The sequence below is a fragment of the Lissotriton vulgaris genome, chromosome 1_1 (genome assembly GCF_964263255.1).
Source record: "Lissotriton vulgaris chromosome 1_1, aLisVul1.2, whole genome shotgun sequence".
Taxonomy (NCBI): Eukaryota; Metazoa; Chordata; class Amphibia; order Caudata; family Salamandridae; genus Lissotriton; species Lissotriton vulgaris.
In genome coordinates this window covers 1,401,641,069-1,401,665,089 of record NC_141685.1, presented here as the reverse complement: position 1 = coordinate 1,401,665,089, position 24,021 = coordinate 1,401,641,069, and the positions used below count along the sequence as shown (strand labels likewise).

At 46.2% G+C, this 24,021-nt stretch overlaps 1 protein-coding gene across 1 annotated transcript in view; it reads right to left on the bottom strand.

Annotated features, from left to right (window-relative positions):
• The window catches only part of RINT1 (RAD50 interactor 1), a 165,719-nt gene that overhangs the window by 76,715 nt on the left and 64,983 nt on the right, over positions 1 to 24,021 (bottom strand). Inside the window, exon 8 of the mRNA XM_086967072.1 lies at positions 15,280 to 15,505. Within this exon, the coding sequence (XP_086823198.1) occupies positions 15,280 to 15,505 (226 nt within the window). The remainder of the gene's footprint in view (positions 1 to 15,279; positions 15,506 to 24,021) is intronic.

Here is a 24,021-nt window from a genome sequence, read left to right as displayed (position 1 = left end):
AAGGGGGTCATCACGAAACTCACCCCGCTTTGGGACACCAAAAAACTGGGCTGCCTTAGGTCCAGCAAGGGATTCACCCAGTGGGATAATATAGGCATTTCAACGGTGGGGGATCTTTGGACGTCCTCAGGGATGCTTCCCTTTTCGCAACTACAACAACAGTATGCCCTAGGCCCCACTGAAACATATAGATACATCCAAATAAGGCACGCTCTGCTGGCGGTGTTGGAACCAGGGACCACCGTCCTGGAGTCCTCGCCCCTAGAAGACCGGCTTCTTACAGACTTTTTACAGACACGTGCCACCTCACTCACATATCGCAAACTGCAGAATAACCTCCCGGATCCCCTGCAGAAATGACGAGAAAAGTGGGAAACTGAGTTAGGAGCTATGGATGAGACGGATTGGAATGCTGCTATGGCGTCTCCAAGGGAGGCAGGGGTGTCGGCCAGGTTCCGGCTTATACAGTTAAAAATACTGCACAGAGTATATTACACGAGAACCACCCTACATAGAATACATAGGGCTGAAACCCCTCACTGTCTCAGGGGATGCGGGGAGGATGGCACGTTATTACATACACTGTGGGATTGCCCATTCATTGTTAGATATTGGCAACAGGTCATGGGCACAATATCCCAGGCCCTTGACACCTCCCTTACGCCGGAGCCACGCCTCTGTCTCTTGAATATATGGGAGGGTACTGACCCTAATCTTAGACAACAGCAGTGGGTTACTATTGGTACAATGGTGGCCAAGCGCGATGTGGCACAAAGATGGGGGGTGGCGGAAGTGCCTACATTGGCGTTGTGGTGCAGAACTATGGACAAATTGATGCTAACTGAAAGAACTATATATAAATGAGAGCGAACCCAAAGAAATGGAACAAGGTATGGGAGGCGTGGAATAGATACAGAGGGGACTTGTGTGAACCGCTGCCGGAGGATGATGACGAAGATTCGGAGGATGAGGAGGAAATGGTTGATTGAATCGAAAGAGTGCTCTGGGGAGGGATCGGAAATGTAACCTTGATGATGGGGATCTCGATTTAGCGTGATGCTTGAGGGGGGAGGGGTATTTACCTGGGCGGTTGGGATCGGCATACTTTATTAACAGCATTTTTTCTTATTGCTTTGTGACTATACAACACGGATGAGCCATTGAGTTTGGTTTGTTTATTTTTTGTTTTTTCTTTTACAAAAATGAAAAAATGGACTTGAAAACGTAAGATTTCATGGCTCCGAATACTATATCCTGATGGCATTCTATATCATCTTTAACATTCGCTGCCGGACTGGAGGGTTGTCGGCTGAATAGCTGTGTAAACATACACAATACTGCATTACCATACGACATGTATTACTGACTAAATGTACTATTGTTATTTTGATGATAACTGTCAATAAAAATCTTACACCAAAAAAAAAAAAAAGAAAAAAAGAAAGATGTAATCTTAAATAGTCTCTCTGAAATAAACTCTATGAGTTCTCATGCTAATTACCAAAGGAGCCCAATTCAATAACATGGCTGTGATCAATCAGCTGGTTGAGGGCACTGGAGTTAATGTATTCTGCGGGGGGTTTATTGGGCAAGCTCAATGACACTCTTGCTCCAATGGCATAATCTCCAGAAACCAGAATGACCTAATAAATCTCTTTATCCATATGGATCAAAATCAAAGCAAGAGGAAAGCAAAAAAGGCAATGCTTTGAATTACGCAAACTGTGTTTTTGAGTATCTTGAATGAATCCAGCTCTTCCACACCTCATTCCAGGCAATTAAGTAGTCCTAAAGTCTGATTCCAAATAAAAAAAAGACAAATCACAGGCCTATTTTAGGTTTCTACTGCGTAGAAATGGGCCATCTTGTCCACAACTGTTGCAGGAACAAGTCTTATGACTGGCCAGAATAGAAACACCAACTTTGCTGACAATAAGGGCTTCCCAGGTGGATGTGTCCATACTGACCACCTCTACCTATTTACCACCCAAAATACCAAATGCACCTTACATGCATTTCCTAGGAGAAAGGAGGGGGATGAAGCATCATTGAAAATTGCTTCTCTTATTGACCATCTAGCTGTGGGCAATTTCATTGACCTTCCCTATGCACAGCAGTAAAGTAGTACTCTCCCTTTGAAAGAACACTTAGAGTTCCTGTCTGCTGCATAGCCTCTGAATTAACCTCAGAGCTCATAACTCATTTGACCATATATCTGCAGAGGACTTGCTCTGAATGCCATCATGGCGGCATGAACTTTGATGGAACTGTTGTGCCTCTCATCCCTTTGAGCGAGTGAACGGCGTAACTATCTCAATCCAGCCAACTGGAAGTATCAGTAGTCTACAGTCCAACCACTTTTCGAACTGCCTTTGTAGGCTGTAGTTTTAAATAGAATTCCAAATGAATACATATGGAATCCAAGAACATGTCTAACGGGGACTTCCAGTGTGGAGAAAAAAACTGTTCTCTTTACCAAGTGCTGCACTGATAATCACCAATAACAGGCAATCTATAATGTTTCCTTGTTTGATGAGGGAATTGAGCCCCGTTGTGATATCACTCGCTGGATGGCCCCTTGAATGCCAATGAAGCTGATACATTATGTACTCACTGGCTCATGATTGTTGCATTTATCCGACACTAGCAGGTAGAGGATATGTCATCCATAAAGGAAGACGAAAGACCAAACAGAAAACAAATAAATACACTGAGGTGGCAAAGCCACAGGGTTTTTCAGATATTTTCTTTCTCCAGCTGGAGAACCTTTGTTTTTATTTTTTTTAAAGAATAAGAATGAAACCATGTCATGGACAGATTATTCCAACTGTATGGCGTTAAAATGAAGAACAGATACCCTTTGTCCCTCATCAAGATTTTCCTAAAGAAAGTAGATCAAGGGAGCTACTATCTGCAGCTAGCTGGGTCTAAAAATGCCTGCCACCTGGAGTGGATACATACTAATAATTTGATGAAGCATAGCGGACCCAGCAAAGACATTTTACGTATTCAGTCATGCCTTTAGATCTATGCCACATTCATTCTGCCATCCAGAATTTTGTTCATTATATTTTCCAGGACATCTTGGATCCATATGTTGTGGTCTACGGGGTCAGACTGATTTGCATATGGCCATGTCTGAACTGGGGTGGCAGAGTGGGCTAAAGAACAGTGATGGATTAAACCCAGATCTGTTGACTGGGTGTGAGTGTTTGATTGGTTCAGATGCTCCGTCCATCACCACCCCCTTTTGTATCGCTTTGTTCGCCATAAGTTGGTAGGGTATGCTCAGACGTGGGTCCCTTGCTCACTTTGCCACTGGATTCAAGCAAGCCTGGCTGAAGACGGCTGTAATGCCAAAACCGGTCCTAGGAAGCTTGTTTCCGGTCCAGGGAAGGCATGGCTTGGCAGTTCGGGCTGGACTGTTCCCATGAGGCACAGAGTCAGACTGATTTGCATATGGCCATGTCTGAACTGGGGTGGCAGAGTGGGCTAAAGAACGGTGATGGATTAAACCCAGATCTGTTGACTTGGTGTGAGTGTTTGATTGGTTCAGATTCTTTGTCCATTACCACCCCCTTTTGTACCGCAGTGGTCTACAAGGATGGCACTTGCCTTTTCAGATCATCCTGATATTCACATCCATCAAATCTACAAACTATTGAATTGCTTAGCTGTACATTTTACAAAATGACCAAAAGTCCAATCAACCAGACATGCATTTCCCTTGTCAGGTATGTGTCAACTCCGAAGGTAATTGATATGGACACAGACAAGATCTCAGCTAACCTGGAATAAGAGAGAGTGAAGAATTTGAAAGGTTCCAAGATGCCTTGGCTTTGTTTACTTTGATCAACGGTGCCTGGAGGGCTGTTCCAAGATTATCCCTCTATTGACCCATTCGTTGTGGAAAAACACCTTCTACACATGAAATAATGCCACACAAAACGTTTTCAAGAATCTCAAAGCAGGCCTTCTCCACAGTTTCAGCATTACATCACCAAGGTCTGTTGTTATCATTCATAGTAGAAGGTGATGCATCACATTTTGCAACTGAAGTCCTGTTACAGTCAGAACAGAACATCTAAGAGTTACCCCCCATGTCATATCACTTTTGTGAATTTAACCAAGATGAAAGGATGTACACCATATTTTACAAAGAGCGCCATTTGTGATGTCTTTCACAACTGTCATCATCATTTGAGGGGAGCATACCTTCCTATTTTAGCTCCAAGAGATCATAACAACAAAGGTTTTCTCAGGATAGTATGAGCAACTACTCACTGACCGACTCGGCCTATTTTCACTCAGTTTTATACAAGTCATTTATAGCCCCATATCCAACAAAAGAAATGCTTTTTACCACATTTTAAGGGTTGGTGATGAACGGTATCTCTCATGGCCGACAGACTCAACCGGAACAATAGCTAATGTCAGTATGGGGAGAGATGGTATTTCTCAGACAAGGTCAATGCCTTTATGGGCTGTTTTCACCACAGCTACAAAGAACTACAACTGGGAGAGGGAGCGCTTTGCATAGGGAAATGCTCCTTTTTAGTGCTTGCTCCTACTTTTTGAGGGAGGACATAAGAGTAAGCGAGAGGGAGCCAGCCTGTAAGCCGCTATATCCCAAATACCTAGCATCCTCTTAGTTTGGGTGCACACAGAACATCATTTTTACTGCCCTTTGAGGTCCTGGACTATTTTTGGAGGTCTTAAGGATTCTACTTTGTTTGTCAAAAAGACAGACAGAGCCCTCCTCCTTCCAGTTCCGGAGTTTCAGCACTCATAACCAGGAAGGTGGTAAGTGTTTGTGAGTGTCATGTGAGCGTAGTTTGGTGCACAATCCATAGTGTGCAGTGTGAACTATGAAATTGAAGAAGAGAACGGCGATTGTTGCAAGTTTCTGGGGAGGATGGTGGGTGCATGTGAGTCTACAGCATTACGTACTACGAACTGATGTTTACAGAGTATGTATCATTTTCTGTTTGTAGCATGTATGGCTGGAGATGAACAAATTACTTACCTTCGGTAATGCCATTTCTGGTAGAGACTCTATATTGCCGCATATTCCTCACCTTAGACTATCCTCCAGTGGTCAGTCTGGATTTGGAAAATCTTGAGCAGTTTCTCTGCATGCCAGTAGGGTAGCATCGAGCGGCACTTGTGTCGACACAATCAGCAGAATTTACGTCTCGTGCCTTCATAAGCGCCACAGACACGCTTACATCAGTTTCTTTTGTGACTGTTTCCGCACCAAAGACGCAGAGCCACATTAAAACCAATGTACCAGTGTTAACCAGTTTGCAAAATCTAGTGGGATGTTTTGGAGAAGAGCCCGGCTCGTAGAGCAGAGAGATGAGGTGAGTTGAAGAATCTGCAGTTAGATAAGAGTCTCTAAAAGATAAGGCGCTACTGAAGGTAAGTAACTTGTTCATCTGATGGAGACTTCTAACAGCAGATTCCTCGCCATAGAATAGATACCTTAACATTACCTCCCCGTAGGTGGGACTGCGAACTGGTTAGTACAAAAAGTCCTGAAGGACCAAACGGGCAAAATGCCCTCACACCGGATCTGGCTTTCAAGGCAGTAGTAGTGGTGAACATGTGCAGAGATGCCCATGTAGCTGCCTAACAGATGTCCAAGATGGTGACCCCACACTCTAACGCAGTGGAGGCAGCATTAATGCTGGTAGAATAGGCATGTAGCCCTTCAAGTGGTTGTTTCTTCGCCAGCGCGTAGCAGACTTTGATACACAGCACAATCCAGGGGGAAATGGTGCACTTCTTGACAGTGTTGGCCTTCTTTGCCCCAGCAAACCCAATAAAAAGCAGATCGTCCACCAAGTGGGGTTTGGTGTGATCAATATAAAAGGAGAGCGCTTGTTCTGCATAAAGCCGATAAATGCTCTTGTCTTCCTTGGAAGAGTGAGCCCTGGCGTGGAAAGTAGGCAGAGTGATGCTCTGGCCAACATGAAAGGGGGAGACCACTTATGGAAGGAAAGAGGCACGTGTTCGGAGGACCAGCTTGGCTGGAAAAGCTCGGTGAATGGACAGTTTGCGGAAGGAGCTTGAAGCTTGCTGACCCTCCTGGTTGACGTAATGGCCACCAGAAAGGCAGTCTTGATGGTAAGGAGCAGTAAGGAGCAAGAATGGAGTGGCACATCAGGAAAATAAGAACAGTGTTCAAGTCCTATTTGAACATGACAAATAGGGCAGGAGGGAAAGATGTAGTAAACCTTTAAGGAGTTAAAAAGAGAAGGTTGATCTGGCAGCCTCAGGAAAGCCAAACTGGATCACAAATAACCTTTGACAGTATCAAAACCGCTGACAGAGTTGTAGATAGGGGATCCACCTGGGGTGTGGAGCACCACACCACAAAGGTATCCAAAATGCAGGCATAGATGGATTTGGTAGAAGGATGTCTGTCTACCAGAATAGCAACATAGGCTTTGGGTGGAAGGTCAAACACATTCAACTGTTGCTGCTCAATCTCCACACATAAAGTTGCCGGGAGCGCTGGTTTGGCTGCAGCACCCTGCCTGCTGCTGCAAAAGGAGGTTCCCCCCCGAAGGGGCAACTTGATCGGAGGAGGAGCAATGCTCAAGCTCAGGAGATCTGGATACCTCATCCACCGAACCCAGTCCAGGGTTACTAGGATAACTAGGGCCCAGTGGGTGTAAATCTTCTTGAGAACACACAACATTAGTGGTATCTGAGGAAATGCATACAGGACTCCTGAACTCTACTCAACATAAAATGTGTCTCTGAGCGAGAGCAGTCTTGGAAACTCCAACAGGCAGAAGCAATGACATTGCATGTTCTTGGTGGTGGCGAAGAGATCAAGCCAAGGCTTGCCGCACTCTAGGAAAAGAGAGCGTGCCACCTCTGGGTGCAGCGGCAACTTGTAGTCTGCCAGGCACCTTCGGCTGAGCTTGTCTACCCTGGCGGTCAATGAGCCAACGAGGTGCTGAACAAAAAGGAAAACGTTCTGGCGCTCCAGCCAGTTCCAGATGTGTAGAGCCTCTTGGCACGACATTCACGACCCTTCCCTGCCCTGTTTGTTGCATTACCACATGGCGGTTGCGTTGTCCGTGAACACATGAACCAGACTCCCTTTTATGGACGGTAGGAAGGCTTTCAGTGCCAGATGGATCACTCTCAGCTCCAACAAATTGATGTGGAGCTGGGATTCCGCCAGAGTTCTTTGATCGCTGCCTCTCGGAGATGGCCACCCCAGTGAGACCATGTCAGAGAAATTTGCCTGGTGCTGCCTCCAATGGGTTTTCTGGTGCCACTGCAGAGCCCTCATATGCCAGCGGGCATGTTTTAGCTGAAGGATGCAGGAGGCCATGGGGCCCAGAAGCATCAGAGTCAGTATCAATGACATTCAGGATAGAGACTGAAAAATCAGTATCATAGCCTGAATATCCAGGACTTGCAGTCCGGAGGGTAGGTTTAAAACTGTACTGTGTCCAGAATGGCTCCCATGAAAGGGAATATTTGGGAGGGAATCAGGTCGGACTTCGGCAAGTTAATGGAAAACCCCAGCAAATACAGGCGGTCTGCCGTAGTCTGGAGGTGGAAGCCCACTGACTGGGGCGAGCCTGCCTTCAACAGTAAGTTGTCAAGGTAGGAGAAGACTGGAACCCCAACCTCCGCAGATGTTCAGCAACTACTGCCACCACCTTGGTGATCACCAGAGGAGCGCTGGTGAGAACTGCAGGTTAAGGTCTGTGGGTAGGCAGGAAAGGGATAGGATATGAAAATAAGCGTCCTTCAAGACCAACGCCACTAGTCAGTCTCCAAGATCCAGGGCGAAGAGAACATGAGCCAACGTCAGCATTTTGAACATCTCTTTCCGGAGGAAGTGATTGCGTGGGCGCAGGTCTAAGGTGGGATGGAGGCCTACGCCTTTCTTCGGCACTAGAAAGTAGCCGGAATAACAACTACACCCTCTCTCTGGCACAGGTACCCTCTTGATGATCCCTTTAGCAAAGAGGGACTGAACTTCCTGGCAGTGTAAAGTGATCTAGTCCTCTGTCAGCTGTTCCTAGGTAAGTGGTAAGGGTTAGGGCTGGTCCACAAATGGGAGGGCATACCCCTTCTGCATGATCTGGATCACCCACCGGTCCAATGTGATGCTGAACTGTGGGGACAGGTAATCGTTTAACCCGGCCCCCTACCGGGTGGGTGTGCCTGTTGGCAGAACACTGAAGAGATTTGGATGCTGCAGCAGCTGGTGGGGTGGGGGACTGGGCAGCTTGCTGGGCATTGTTCCAGCGTTCTCCTTGGGCTCTGTGGCCACTTCCCCGAAAGGACTGGGCAAGCTGTTGTACTGGATAAGGCTGGTACTGTGGATGCCTAAAAAGGCCACAGCTACATCGAAAGGACTGCTGCTGCAGCCGGGTTGAAAGGAAGAGGCCCAAAGATTGGGCAGTGACCCTTATCTTGTGAAGGTGATTGAGCGCTGCATCGGCCTTCTCACTGAACAGGTGGGATCAATTGAAGGGCATATCATTCAGTGACAACTGAACGTCTCCCAAGAACTCAGTGGACTGTGACAGAGCTCCGCTGTGGAGGCCATGGCCCTACCAAGGGAGTCCATGGTGTCCAGTCCACATTGTATGGCGACCGTAGCCACATCCTTGCCATCATGTAGTCTGGTTGAGGATACCACTGTCCTCCTCGGGCAACATGGGAAGTAGCTGCACTAACGAATCTCACAAAGAATAGAAGCCCAAGAGGCATGTTGTGTTCACTGACCACAATGCAAGGCTGGGGAAAGAAAAGATGAGCTTCACAAAGCCTATTGGATTCCTATCAGTGGTGTGGTAAGGAAAAAGCTATGGGTGATTTTGCCCGTGAAGGCCTGAACCACCAGTCTCTATGTGTAAGCGTGCTGGGAAAGGAAGGCTGAGTACCATTGGTTGAGGACGATGCAGCTCAGCATCATGTGACTCTGGGCAATAGCTCACGTAATTGCTGTGATGGCCCACAGTGCCTTGGAACCTTAAGGGGTGATTTGTTCACACGTTACTACAAGTATGAATTACTATTGGACAATCTTGAAGTGCACACGACCCCCCTGATCAGGCTTTAGCCCTGGCCCTTCAAGACAGTGCTGGTGTGGGCTGCATTAAAGGGCAGAAATGGTTCTGGGGTGCCAGTCACTGCCCGCAAGCACCTCAGTCAAGACATGACTTGAACGCGACAGTGGGGAGCTGAAGGTCAAGGACCTTTCCAGCCATGCACATCACTGTGGCAAACAACGCATCTTACTCCAAAGCCTGGCCCAGATGGAGCAGCATGCCAGTGTCTGGTGAGGTGTCAAGACCACTGGCATCACCCAGCTCCTCATATCAATTGTCGTCATCAGCAGTGTCCTCCTCCAGGGGACCACACCCCTCTTCCTCATTGCCTCAATGAGGTCAGATGGTGACTCTAATGGAGAAAAGTCCATGGGATCACAGGGGCTGGGTGGCACAAGGCTTGGCGTCGAGTGGTCCCGGGGCAGCTCTGAATTGATGTTGGCGATGATGATGGGCTCATTGCCAAACAGCGCAGTTGAAGGAACTCAACTAAACGAATCCAAGGTAGGTGTTGGTACCTTGAGTGGTGGCGTTTCCGATCCAGGAATGGATCCTGAGGGCCCAGCTGGCGTCGAGGGCAAACCAGCTGGTGGCAACACAGCTGGGGCACCTCTCGGCTCCATGAGGGCCAAAGACACAATAGAGGGAGTTGGGGTCCCTAAGCTAGCATGCCCAGCGTCATAAAATTCCTTTAACTGGGCAGGTGTCGCCCCAGTACTGGGAAACTCAGGGTAGTGCAGGGTGGGCCCTGACACTAGCTCCACAGTTGGCGTGTGGGAAATGGGTCTACAAGCATGAAATCGTACGGGTGAAGCTAAAGATTGCTTTAACTTCTTCTTCTTGTGCTTCTTGGACTTACTTAACTATGACAAGGAGGTCTTGAGTCAACGGGAACGAGATGACATGGAGCCTTCTTCTGCCATGCCGCCAAGAGCTTCAATGCCCACTCGCGGATCACTTTTGAGTGCATGGACTTGCACTTAGCGCAGGCCTAGTGATCATGCCCAGACCCCAAGCACCACAGACAGAACAGGTGGGGATCAGAGACCAACATCTCATAGTGACAGTCCCCACCAGGCTTCAAACCAGAGGGTTTCGGATGAGACATGCCCCTGGCACACTAGAAGCAAGCAAAAAAAAATGCAAGGATCCAGAAAAGGTCAAAAACTATCAAAAAGTGGCTACTTTGCAGATGTCAGCTAACAGGATGTTCCTTAAGAAAGCCATGGTGATCCCTCTCTTATGGGTGGAGTGTGCCCTGGACAGAGTGGGTCAGCCTCTCTTAATTTTGTGGCAGCAGGTTTGGATGCACTTGACTAGCCATCTTGTTATGACATGCCTGAGTGTGGAATGACCACAGTGACGTTTTGCAAGGGCTGGTCAGATAGCTCTTTCCGCTGCTGAATCTGGCTGCTGAAAAAAGACTGGTAGCTTCATCTTCTCACTGAAGTGAATAGAAGAAACCACCTTGGGGAGAAACTTAAGAGAGGTCATGAGAACAACTCTAGTTTTGTGATGAATGGCTCTTGCAAGGCGAATGCTTGAAGCTCACTAATGCATCTGAGAGACGTTATGGCCACTAGGAAGGAAACCTTCCAGGAAAGGAATTGAGTGTAAAGGTTAAATGAGTGGCCAGATGAGCCTTGCAAGGACTACATTAAGGATCCACATGAGGTATTCTGAGAGGTATGACCCTCTTCAGACTCTCAATGAAAGCTTTGACTTCAGGGATCCTAATGTGGGTTGATTGTTCTCTATTTCACATGTGAGGTGCCATGGCAGCTAGGTGTAGACAAACAGATGTGTGGATGAGGGCCTTCCTCGTGCCGATGTAAGAGACAGCAGAGGATGTCCTGGACATTAGCCTTTAGGGGTCCATATTTTGGGGAATGCAGTAGTGGGAAACCTCTTCCACTTTGCCACATAACAGTTCTGTGTAGTGGTAATGGACCTACGCACTTAAGGCAGAATAGTTAAGCATTTACGGGGGACATTCAGGAAGACAATTTCTAGGACCTCAGGTGCAAGATTACAAGGTTGAGCGGTCTGGTGTCTGATCTGACCTTGTCTGAGTGTGAGAAGGTCCCGTCGGAGAATATCAGGACTGCCTAGCCCTCATGGGAGCCACCAGCATAAGAATCTGAAATTCTTGACTCCTCTTCCTCACCACAATGGGAGGAGTAGGAGAGATGGAAAAGAAAATGCTAAAATCCCTGACCAATTCATCGATTATTCATGGCCATGGGGCTATGGGTGTGGATGGCGAACAGGTCTATGTGCAGGGTGCTTGTAGTTACTACTTGTGAACTCGGTGAAGCATCTAGCTGAGCAAATCTGCAAAGTCATTGTCTACCACCCGGAAGAAATTCTGCAAAGAGTTGTATGTTGTGGTGGTTCGCCCAATGCCAGATCTACTGCACTAACACTGGGAGCTTGAGAGAATGCATACTGCCTTATTTCTTCAGATAGTACATGTTGGTCATGTTGTCTGTCTTGATGGGCACTACCTTTCCTTGAAAGACCTGGAAGAAGACTTTACATTTAGGTAAATGGCCAGCAGTTGTAGGTAACCCAATACAGGGCCGCTGGTAAAGGTGACCTGTGGAATCGGAAAAGCCTGCCCTCCCCCAATTTGTTGCTGTTGCACTAATGCGGAGAGCAGTGAGTGCTAGCCTTTACCAACATTACATCTTCCCAGTACCCCTCTGAATGTGACCATTCCCTTGTGAGGCACTCTTGTAGGGGGAAACATATGGAACCTGGAGTGAGGTACGCACAAAGCCATCATGCCTACAAGGCCTATGATAGTTCTGACTCGGAGCTGGCAACTGGCTTGAAATAGGGAAATAGCTGCTTGAATGCCAATACCCTATGTTGGCTTGAGAAGGCTTTCCCTGTAACTGTGTTCAGCACAGAACCTAGTAAGGGTTGGATATGTTGAGACTGGAGATTAGATTTGGTGGCATTTATGGTAAATGCCAAGCAGTGGAGCAGGGAACTTGTCACTTTAATGTGGGCTGGGCATTGCTGCCTGTCGCTGCTCTTTATCAGGCAACAGTAGAGGTAGGGGAAGACACGAGTGTTGCCGCTTTGCAGACAGGTGGACAACACTGTTAGGCACTGTGTGAACATACTTGGAGGCATGGTGACCCTGAAAGGAATTACTTAGAATTGGTAGTGATGTCTACTTGGCACAAAGAGAAGATACAGGCAATGAGCAAGGTGGGTGGGTATGTGAAAGTGGGCAACCATGAGGTCAAGAGCAATTATGTAATTGCCTTGTAGGAGCAAAGGAATGACGTCCTGCAGTGTTGTCATATGGAAATGTTGTATTTAGAGCTTAGTGGAACGAGGTCTAAAATAGGCCTGAAGGAGCCATCCTTTTTGGGGAATAAGGAAGCAAATAGAGTGAACCTCATTCCCAGATGATGAGGTGGTACTCTCTCTTTCACCTTCACGAAGGAGCATTTGTACATCTTCCTCGAGGATGTATCTGCGGTCGAGATGTTGGGATGGGATTTGTTGAGTTCTAGGCAGTAGACGTGGCATACCACCACTACAACCCAGTAGTCTGATGTGATTTCCTCTCAGCAAGATAGAAGCTCTTGCATTCTCCCTCTGACAGATGACGGCTGGACTGGGAGAAAGAGGGATTAATCACTGCTCAGAGGCGGCCTTCCATCTGTTGTTACTCCTGTAAGCATTTCTGGTGCAACTCCTGCCGGCCTGACAGTGGAAGGTGTGATGCTGTCTCTGATAAGAGAGCAGCTGATCTGGGAAAGAGGCCTAGGCTCCTCCCCTGGACTTCTGCTTGCGAAAAGAACTTCTCGTTTACAGGGCAACCAGAGAATTTGCAATGTCTGTGTCCTTTTTTATTTTCTCTAACATCTAGCCAACCCGGGGACCACAGAGAAGCTCCCTGTTAACAGGATGTTGAGAATATGCTGCTGGACTCGGAGTTTAAGCCCAGAAGATGTGATGCCATGAGTGACAGAGGCGAGGCAGAGATCTCCCAAAGGGTTATTAAATGAAAAACAAAATTTCTACCTCAAGTAAAAACAATGTTTTATTATGTATTAATAGTTATAAAAACATATATATAATTAATTAAAAGCAATTTGATTATATTTAACAAAAATAATGGTACATTTTTTTATTATAATATGTTGAAATAAAAATGTTTTATTTTTAGCTCATTTTTAAACATTAAATTATAATTATTTTAACTACTTTAAATATGTTGAATTTAATTTATACTATTTGCTATGAGGCTTTATTTTAAGTCCCTTCCTCTGTTATTTTCAATGGGAGAGTGTTGCTGTACCAGTGGTTGCCCATGTATGGGGCTGGGCCTACTACAGCTATAAGCTGTCCTATATGTAATACTGTTTTGGGTCCTTTTTGGCTATAGTAACTTTAAAATTTCAGCCTTTGAATAGGAAAGGTCTTGTTCTTTCGTGGGAGGTGCACATCCTTCCCTAAACCCCTCCCAAACTCTCCATTAACCCCTCCTAACTCCTCCCTTAATCGGCCTGTAGTACTAAGTATTCCTCATTTTCCAGCCACTCCTCGTGGAGTTGTGTGGCATAGAGTGGAGTGGCATAAAGTGGTGTAAAGTGAAGTTAAGTGTTGTAGTGTGGCGTGATGTAGTGTAGAGTATGGTGTCAGAGTGGAGTGAAGAACAGTGGATTGGCATAGTGTGGAGTGGAATAAAGTGGCGTGGAGTGACGTAGAGCGTTGAAGAGTATCAGAGTGGAGTGTCGGACTGGAGTGGCCTAAGTAGAGTGAAGTAGCGTGTTATGGAGAGGAACAGAGTGTAGTAAGGTGGAATGGAGTATCATGCGTAGAGTAGAATAACGTAGAATGGAGTAGTGTGTCATAGCGTAGAGTGGACTGGAGTGGAATTTATTAGAGTAGAGTGGTGTAAAATGAAGTTGAGTAGAGTGGCCTAGGGTGAAGTTGCATAGAGTGGTGTGGTGTCGCGCAGAGTGGAGTGGACCAGATTGGAGTTACTTAGAGGGGTGTGGAGTAATACAGAATGGAATTGAGTGGCATGGTGCAGAGTGGAGTGGCATGGTGCAGAGTGGAGTGGCATGGTGCAGAGTGGAGTGGCATGGTGCAGAGTGGAATGGCATGGAGCATTGTAGAATGAAGTGGCATAGAGGGGAGTAGAGTGGCGCAGTGTAGAGGGGAGTGTTGCAGTGTGTCATGGAGTGGAGTGTTTTAGAGTGGAGTTTCGTAGAGTAGAGCGGAGTGTCATGAAGTGGCATAGAGTAGAGGGTAGTAGAGTGTCTTTATGTGTCTAGACTTGAGTGTTGCAGAGTGGATTGGACACATAGTAGAGCAGAGTGGTGTGGAGTTGCGTAGAGTGGAGTTCGCATGGTGTGGAAGCACACTGCCATTACAGAAAACACATTTTCAATTGAAATGCCCATTACATTTGCACAGACATACAATTTTACTGCTACAACTATACAGCACACAAAAGATGTGTACTAAGCGTACTGATTTGTTTTAATCATATTAAAATATTTGTGTCCATCACACTTCAGAATTACAGAACAATTGCTTCATTTGTCCTTTCCTAAATCTGATATATTCTGAAATATTTGCACAGTTAATTTACAGACATTTAAATGTTGTTGTAAGCTAGAACAAATAACATCCTACAGCCTTTCCTCTCACATGGGTACCTAGCAGAATTATCACATAAATGAGTCAGAGAAAGAAGAGTAAAGCCCAAGCTCCCATAAAGAGAGCTTGACATTTGACCTCTGTCTCTACATGCACAGCAAATATGACAAGAATAATACAAAATGTAAAGGCCTGTTTACAGAAAGCAACCAATTATAGAGTAATACAAGGAGTAATGGTGAACAGTGATGCTCTACAGGAGGAACAACATCATCCTAGACAACCTGAAACAAAGTCAGCAAATAGAAAGCAAGCAATATTGAGTTACAAACCACAAAGCCAATGGTAAGCCATGGGTGGAATGCATTCCCAGGGAAGCGTTCAAAATAATACCAAAATGTCTTTGTAAACCAGAGGCTTCGACCTAAACATTCTGTGGGCAATGCTAAACAAATGACACCAAGCCCATGAGCAGATGTTTGCCCATATACAATATTATCAATACTCATCCTTCTGTGTTAAAAAAGCAATGAACAACGCTCAGAGCTCTTACATTTCCTTTCCACTGTTATCCACCTTTGGAAGCAGGTTTCCTCCGACAGGATGTGCATACAGCCCGGTAAGCTGCTAAGGTAGCCGTGCAAACTGTGTAGTTCTCTTTCGAAGAGCAGCACCTCATCCACCAAATGACAAAAAAGTGTGTCGTCATACAATAGACAAGGAATGTCAGCTGCCAGCTTCTCCAACACCAGCATCACCAAACCACGTGAGAATTCCAGCTGAAAAAGACAAGAATAGGTTACTTACCCTGTAAGCATCAGTTTGTAGCTTGTAGTGCAATAAATTCACATGCACAGCCTACTCCTGCCATTTAGTGTTGAGCTTGGACGTTTGCAACTTATGTTTCTTCGAAGTCATCTTTCGAGTCATAAGATTTTGGTGTGTGTTAGAAATAGGGTTTCTGGTTGGGTAGGATATGCACCTAAGCCAGGCAGAATACACCACTCTAGTCTGGGGCAGTCAGATAAACACCTAAGATAACCTGTGCTCACCCACTGGTAGTTTGGCGCACAGCAGGCAGGCTTATCACAAGGATTACAGTAACAGAGTGAAAACACCACAACACGACTCCACACCAGTACAGAAAAACAGATCCTCTTTATTCGATTTAAATATGACCAAAATGACAAAAATCCAATATGTAGCTCTTAATTAATCAATGAAAAGGATCAGTATTCAGTCACTCTTTCATAAGGCATGCATTTTGTCAGTTCAAACAATATCCAGTGCATGCAGTACTAGCTCGTGTTTAATAAATGAAGTGGCACTTCCTTATGAAGAAGTATGTTATCAGTAACATAGTAGTAAGTCAAGTGCAAGCAGTGCTAGTGTTTGTCAGGGAATTTCTCTTCCATGCCGTGGCGTGGAAACACTATGTTGAAAATGTAAACATGGAGTGAGTGCGGCACACTCGGGAGCGAGTGGTTCACGGATTGGCCCTAGCTGATGATCTAGGCCCCACTGTCCCCCGTATCTGGCTCTCCCAGTTGGGCCATTATTGTCTTTGCGCGCACCCGCAACACGTAGGCTTCCCGAACTGGGAGGCGGGCCTGTGGCATTTGTGCAGGGTCAGCGGCTGCAGCAGCACCCCAAGGACTCCAGATGTGGCAGTCTCTTTCAGCCGCTCCTGATGAGAAGATAGGCTTGGCAATGCTGATGTCCACACACAGCGGAGGACCACGTGACGCGGTCTTGTTGCTACGTCACAGGGGAAGCCCAGAATCACCCAGGCAATTTGGCGGTCACTTTCTCTCAGCACTGTCTCGTCTGGGCTCACCGTGCTATATTTATGGCCTTTCTTATATCTTTCAACAGAGTGTTATTTGGATTTAAACTGCGCCATCGGGACGGCTATCTACAAATACTACGGCGGACTTACTTCCATGGTACATATCATAGTCTATACACAACCTTTAAGCGACATAACAACGTCATGCGTAAAGCAACTTATGGTATTCCGTCTCCTTGTTTTTCTTTTAATAGGCATCTAAGTAATGGCAGCAGCATAAAAAATATTATATTTAGAAATCGTGGCTAAATGAAGACCACGTCAAGCTTCATTTAAGTAAGTGATCTCCACATGCATACATGGTCTATCCAACTAATTTACTGCAGTTATTGTTAGAAAAGCCTTATCTATCTCATACTTGAGTATGTCATGTAAGCATCACATTATGAGCTTTTGCTTATAATGCAGTGTCTTTCTAAATGAAAATACTATAAACGGAACAAAATACATCGTATTATTAGTCGGATATATATAATTTTCATTTCAATGTTTTTACTTTTAGTTTTATCGCCAAGAGCTTGCAGTTAAAATAACCAACCCTTTCTAGTCTGTGCTTACATGGTCTGGACATCATTGGCTTCGTAAGTATGTATATTCATTGTGGAAATGTGCGAAATATGCCATGCACCAATGCTCTAACTATAAATTGGCACAACCATCTAGCCTTAATGCTACAATTATCTCCAAACGCCTGTACCTATCTATCATGAAACGTGAATGAAGACATAGCGATATGTAAAACATATCGTCTGAGTTTTAGTCTTGACTTATAACTAGAAATAAGCTATCATCTTATCTACACTTATGTTAATTAAATAAACAAAGAACATAAGATATAGAACTGTGTGATAATGTGGTGACTGTGTTTTTTACATAAAATTTTTTGAAATATAAATATTGAAACCTGAAGAAAAAATGGACGAATATAGAACTAGAAAAGGTAATATATGATGATGTATATAACAATCTGTTCTATACATACGAGACTGTCTTGTAAGAATAAATGCACTATAACTGTCGATCACTTATAACTGTTTTTTTTTAAATGTATATAAACTGTTGGTTGTGGTGATTCACTGTATATAGTTATATATATTATATATGTCCAGTGTATAAAAGTGTTTAAGTCTCACTTGTACTATGTTTTTTAAAATTTCAGAGCAATATACGGCCACCTGAGGAAGGCTATATTGGCCGAAACGCGCGTTGTGAACCATCTTGCCGTATTGCCAACACTAATTGTTTGCTCTTTACTTTATGTTTGTCTACAACTGTTTTAAAATCTTATGTACATGAAATGTTCATCAACTATATGATCAACTGATATACAAAAATGTGAAGAAAAAATATATTTATAAATAACAAAAATACTATAAAAAGATAAAAACATTTATAAGAATCTTAAAATAAATAAAAGAAATAACCTTATCTTATTGATTTTTGTCGGGTGACTTTTTCACTTACTACTGGCAATTTATATAAAGAGTTATGGTGATCAACATATAGTTTTTATGGGTTTGTATATTTACTTGACTATAGACCGTTTCCAACCAGGATATGCACCTAAGCCAGGCAGAATACACCACTCTAGTCTGGGGCAGTCAGATAAACACCTAAGATAACCTGTGCTCACCCACTGGTAGTTTGGCGCACAGCAGGCAGGCTTATCACAAGGATTACAGTAACAGAGTGAAAACACCACAACACGACTCCACACCAGTACAGAACAACAGATCATCTTTATTCGATTTAAATATGACCAAAATGACAAAAATCCAATATGTATCTCTTAATTAATCAATGGAAAGGATCAGTATTCAGTCACTCCTTCATAAGGCATGCATTTTGTCAGTTCAAACAATATCCAGTGCATGCAGTACTAGCTCGTGTTTAATAAATGAAATGGCACTTCCTTATGAAGAAGTATGTTATCAGCAACATAGTAGTAAGTCAAGTGCAAGCAGTGCTAGTGTGTGTCAGGGAATTTCTCTTCCATGCAGTGGCGTGGAAACACTATGTTGAACATGTAAACATGGATTGAGTGCGGCACACTCGGGAGCGAGTGGTTCACGGATTGGCCCTAGCTGATGATCTAGGCCCCACTGTCCCCCGTATCTGGCTCTCCCAGTTGGGCCATTATTGTCTTTGTGCGCACCCGCAACACGTAGGCTTCCCGAACTGGGAGGCGGGCCTGTGGCATTTGTGCAGGGTCAGCGGCTGCGGCGGCACCCCAAGGACTCCAGATGTGGCAGTCTCTTTCAGCCGCTCCTGATGAGGGGATAGGCTTGGCAATGCTGATGTTCACACACAGCGGAGGACCACGTGACGCGGTCTTGTTGCTACGTCACAGGGGAAGCCCAGAATCACCCAGGCAATTCGGCAGTCACTTTCTCTCAGCACTGTCGCGTCTGGGCTCACAGGGATGGCGATTTGCATTGGTGCTTCGGCACGTTCATTCTTGGGATAATGCTTGCAGTCACACAGCAGATTGCTCGACCTTTGTAGACCCGTTTTGCAGTTAGAGGAGGATGGAAGTCTTTTCTGGTCCTGAGACTCCGTAACATGGAGCAAGACAACAAACCCTTTGAGTTCTTGGGTGCAGCAGAGATTGTAAAGCACAGGGTCAATGCTCACTTACTGCAGAGTTAGCAGGCACCACAGCAGAGCATGTTGCAAAGTAGAAGTTCATCCTAGCAGCACAGCAATCAGCACTCAGATGGCCAACACTGCAAAACCAGTGTCAAAATGGCAGTCCCTCCTGGCAGCACAGCTCCTCTTTGTTGTAGTCTCTCCTCAGGACCACAACTTAACTAAATTGGGGGTGTCACGGGTCCATTACTTATACCAAAATGTGTCTTTGAAGTGGGGGAGGCATCAAAGAGGCCTTTGAACCACACACGGTCCCCGCCCTTCCTTTCCTGCCTCCAGATGCACAACAGTGGAGTATGCAGCTCTTTATATGGGAACAGCCCTATTCAGGTGCAAGTGTAAGCTCCTCCCTCCGAATCTACCTCAGAAAGGCCAGTCAGCATGTGACGGACCACCAGGATGCAAATGTCACACAGGAGCTCCCTTTCTGTGACGGACGAGAGGGGATACACAAAACCCAGCTGTCACCCTGACCCAGATGTGTATTCAGGGACAGGCAGAGGCACAGGATGGTTAAAGTAAGAAAATGCCAACTTTCTAAAAGTGCCATTTAGAGACCTGCAATTTAAAAAACAATTTTTCTAAAAGATGTGTTTTTAAATTGTGAGTCCAGACACACCAAACTCCAGTTTCCTATCTGCTCCCAATGGGATATTTACGGCAAGCCCCAAGTTAATCTATGGGAGAGATAGACCTTGTAGTAGTGAAAAACTAATTTAGCAGTTTTTCACTACCTAGACATTCAAAACTCAAAAATGCATGTTGTGCCATTATCCGTCATAATCCTGCCCACACTCCTTTGTAATAATTAGCCCGGACACATCCACTGCTGTTTTAGAGACGGAGAGCACTGGACGGCGGATGGGGTCCACTGTTATCCCCTGCGGCGGGCAGAGGTGCAGTGCTGGGCAGCCACATGGCACTGGAGGTGAGGGCAGCGTTGTAGTGCTTAAGGAGCCCGCGACCTAAGGAAGAGAATGCTGCGTGGGGCTGGAGGCCTGATCGGGCTTCCCAGTGTCACTCCCTTGGTTGCGGGCCTGGTGGTGTGGTGTGCTGTGGCCGTCCACAGCGTTGGTGGCATTGGTGTGCTGCCTTATTTGAAACAAGGTGATGTACACGCCCAGGTCCTGGGTCCTGTCAGCACTGTCTGGGTTGTAGTACGGGTGCGATGCCCTGCTCCTGCAGTGTCCAAGTACCCAGAGTGAGTAGCACCTTTAAAGATCCCGCCCTGCCCAACAAGCGGATGGATGGGCTGCAGGAGTGGCTGTGTGTCCGGAGATACCAACAGGGCCGGGATTAGCGGAAGGCTCCGAGAGGCCCTATAAGGTGGTGGAGTGCCAGGCCCTGTAAGGTGAAGACCTGAAGTAGTGCTGCCTGTATGCTTCCTCCCTAGCCCAGTGGACATGCATTCTGGGGGGAGCTGGGTGCTTTTGCCTTGGGCTGTGGTGGAGCAATGCCCCGATGAGATTTTGACTGGACTGGGTCTGCGGTGTGGCCTTCTTGGGCCCAAATTCTGTTGTGCCTTTTTCAGGTGGGGCTGGGAGTGCTGCGCCGTGGCCTGGCAGTGTTGGGGGAGCTGCAACAAAGATGGGCAGGACTGGATCCTCCTCCCTGCCTTCAGACAAGTGAGTGCCGGACTAGGGAGCTGACCACGGACTGGGGAGAGACAGGGACAACTAGTGATACTGGTAGACATTGGGGGGCCGCCTCTGGGATCTGATCTGGGCCTCGGGGCTGGGCATCACTGTGCTAACAACCAACCTGGAATACGGACAGTGGGATATTGATGCCCCAATATTCCTCCCATGTACACGTAGTGAGCATGCACGGCGAACCCCGCAGAGGACACAGGGTAAGGATTATATCCTGGGGCACGGCCAAGCTCCTTTAGAAGGCTTAGGTGAGAGTCGGTGCCTCTGTTGCAGAAGCGGTTGGACTAGATCCTGGTGCGGCTTGTGGCAGGGCGCTGACTGATGCCTGTGGATGTGTCACCCTGCTCACTGTGGAATCCTTCATTCTCCTCCTGATGGGGACTGTGGAAAGGGACCTCTTGCTGCTGCCCTTCACCTTCACTTATAGGGGGCCTGGCGGGTCGGGTGAACAGCAGGTGCTGGGTGACAGACCTTGATAGTGCTACAGGAATCACCATCTATCATGATGAAAGACAAAGCACCCCCAGCTGCTGCCAAATAAAGTACAATGGACAAATATGCTCAGATTTGGAATGCGGCCGAAATGGCAAGTGGGTTGGCAACAGACGTTCCGGAGAATGCAGCACTTTTAGCAGCCATAACACATTCATACTTGATGCCAAAATCAGGGCGGTTGGTTCCAAAGCAGAAGAGAGAATTACTGAAGTAGAAACAAGAGTGTCTAGTGTCAAGGACTCAGCTGTGACCTTACAACAAAAAGTGAATGTACTCACAGTGGTCACAAAAGAGTTGGCCACATGGGTATAAAACATGGAGGGTCATGCCCACTGCAATAATCTATGATTCACTGGTGTCCCATAGGGATGCGAGGACACATCCATGGAAGTGTTCCTGGCAAACTTGATCCGATCGGTTGTACCTGCAGAGTCCCTCTCCTCGTGTTTTGAAGTAGAGCGTGCCCACAGGGAACTGGTTAAGAAACCCCCACCTCCACCCAGGGAGAGTCTTTGACTTGTGATTGCCATGATTCTAAATTACACGGACAGAGAAGCAATCTTTTATTAAGCAGGATAAAATCATCTATCAATCCCATCATATCATGATATTCCCCCACTATACAAAAAAGGTGCAACAGAGGCGTCAACCTTTCGCGACAGCCAAGCAAGGCCTGCGAGACCTAAAGATACAATATATGCTGCTATAACTAGCAAGGAAGTCTTCAACTGGACAGATGAGCCAGTGAGACTGAAACCCCACCCTGCCTCGCATGGACTCGTACTCGTCACAATGCAATAGGGGGAATTGCCCCACAAAGTCCACGGTGAAACGGCGTAAAAGATCCAGGTTCTCCTGTCGGAGTTTCTGACTAGATGAAGGATCCTAGCCTACACCTGGCTGCCCCTACTCATCTGCAAATGTTTGCATTATACTGTGACTCTGAAAAAACATTTGAGTGTCTGGTAACTTTTGTATGTTTAGTAGTGTGAAACACAGTAAATATAACTGAGAACCATGGAGGTAAACGTCTAATTATCTCTAAAGGTACGTTCAAGTGAGCATAGGGATCCACAGGAGTGTTCACTTGGCAACCCCTGTTGCGGCTTTGAGTTGACACCTCCCGCAATAGGTACTTCTTGTTTGTTGAAGTATGGTGGTGGAGGAAGGTGTTGGGTTGTTGTATGTTTTTAACACTGAAATGCACAGACCCACACCCATTCCTGAGATCATATGCTGCAGCTCAGGATCATCCCCCCTAAGCCATTAATGAGTGAAACAGGATCTACCGTCTCCATGGGACATCTCCGTGTTATAACATGGAATGTTAAGTGAGTTCTTGGTAAGGTTAACTGTGGAGCGGTCCCGAAGTTCGCCAAGAGGATGGGTGTGGTTATCTTACCATTGCAGAAGACACACCTCCTTGGCACTAAGGACCCCTGCCTCGCCTGATATGGCTATACTCAGATATTCAGTGCTGGGTTCTCTTGGGGGTCATATAGATCCAGCGTAGTATTCCCTTTAAGTCCACCAAAACGTGGATAGACAGTCATGGTAGATAGACAATAGTTACAGGCACCATATATGGTAAATACCTCATGCTCAGCAGTATCTATGCTACTCAAACGTTAGGGGAGACCTTTGTGGACCTTGTGGTACGTTTGTGGGGAGACCTGCCTGGGGGCTTCTCAGTGATTGGAGCCAATTGGAATGATGTGATGAACCACCATATAGACAGGTGGCACACCCAGGGCAGAGTAGCGGAAGCAGGCAGGTCCAGGCTTAGCTCATTAGCGTCTGCATTATGTCTGGTTGATGCATTGAGAGTATATCACCCTGCTGATAGAGTTTACACTTACTACTCCATATCTCATTCTCTAGGACTGACTTATTTCTGGTCCCCAGTATATTTATTCACAGGGTGTCTATCATTGACATTTTAGCCAGAGACTTATCTGATCACTCCCCGGTAGCCCTCAGACGTCACTTACGACCCAGCAGTCCTACATCTCGCTGGTGCCTCTCGCCATGGCAGTTGCAGAACCACGCATACAGAGTACATATTACTCTGTCCATTGAATAGTACTTTGCCCTCAATACAGACACTGCCGCTTCTGCAGCAGTCCTGTGGGAGGCCTTTAAGCCAAAGGTTCAGGGGATAGATATCAGCTATTGCACTGGGGATTGTAGACGTAGAGATCAGCGCCTCATAGACCTCAAAGTGCACATGGAGATCTTTTAGGCGTGTGGTTGTCAAATAGACAGTGGCACTACACGGCGCCAGTTAAGACTTGTGCAACAACAGTACCAACAGTTGCTATCAGAGTATGCTAAGCTGGCCTGGTGGGCGGCACAGAGTCAAATATTTCAATGGGGAGACAAATCAAGCAAGATGCTCCATTGGCTATGCCAAGTCATCCACCACAATGTCTCTATACCTGTACTTCGAGATGTGCAGCGGCGGTTGCTGTCAGAACACTGTGAGGTGGCCATAGTTTTGCTGCATACTTTAGAGAAGTGTATGCCCAGAAGGTGACATTGATTCTAAAGAGCTTTACTCTATCCCCCCAATTTTAAAAAGTGTAGCCCCCTCAACCCTGCTGATCATGGATCCTAATTGGCCTACACTGCTTTTTACTTTGGACGAGGT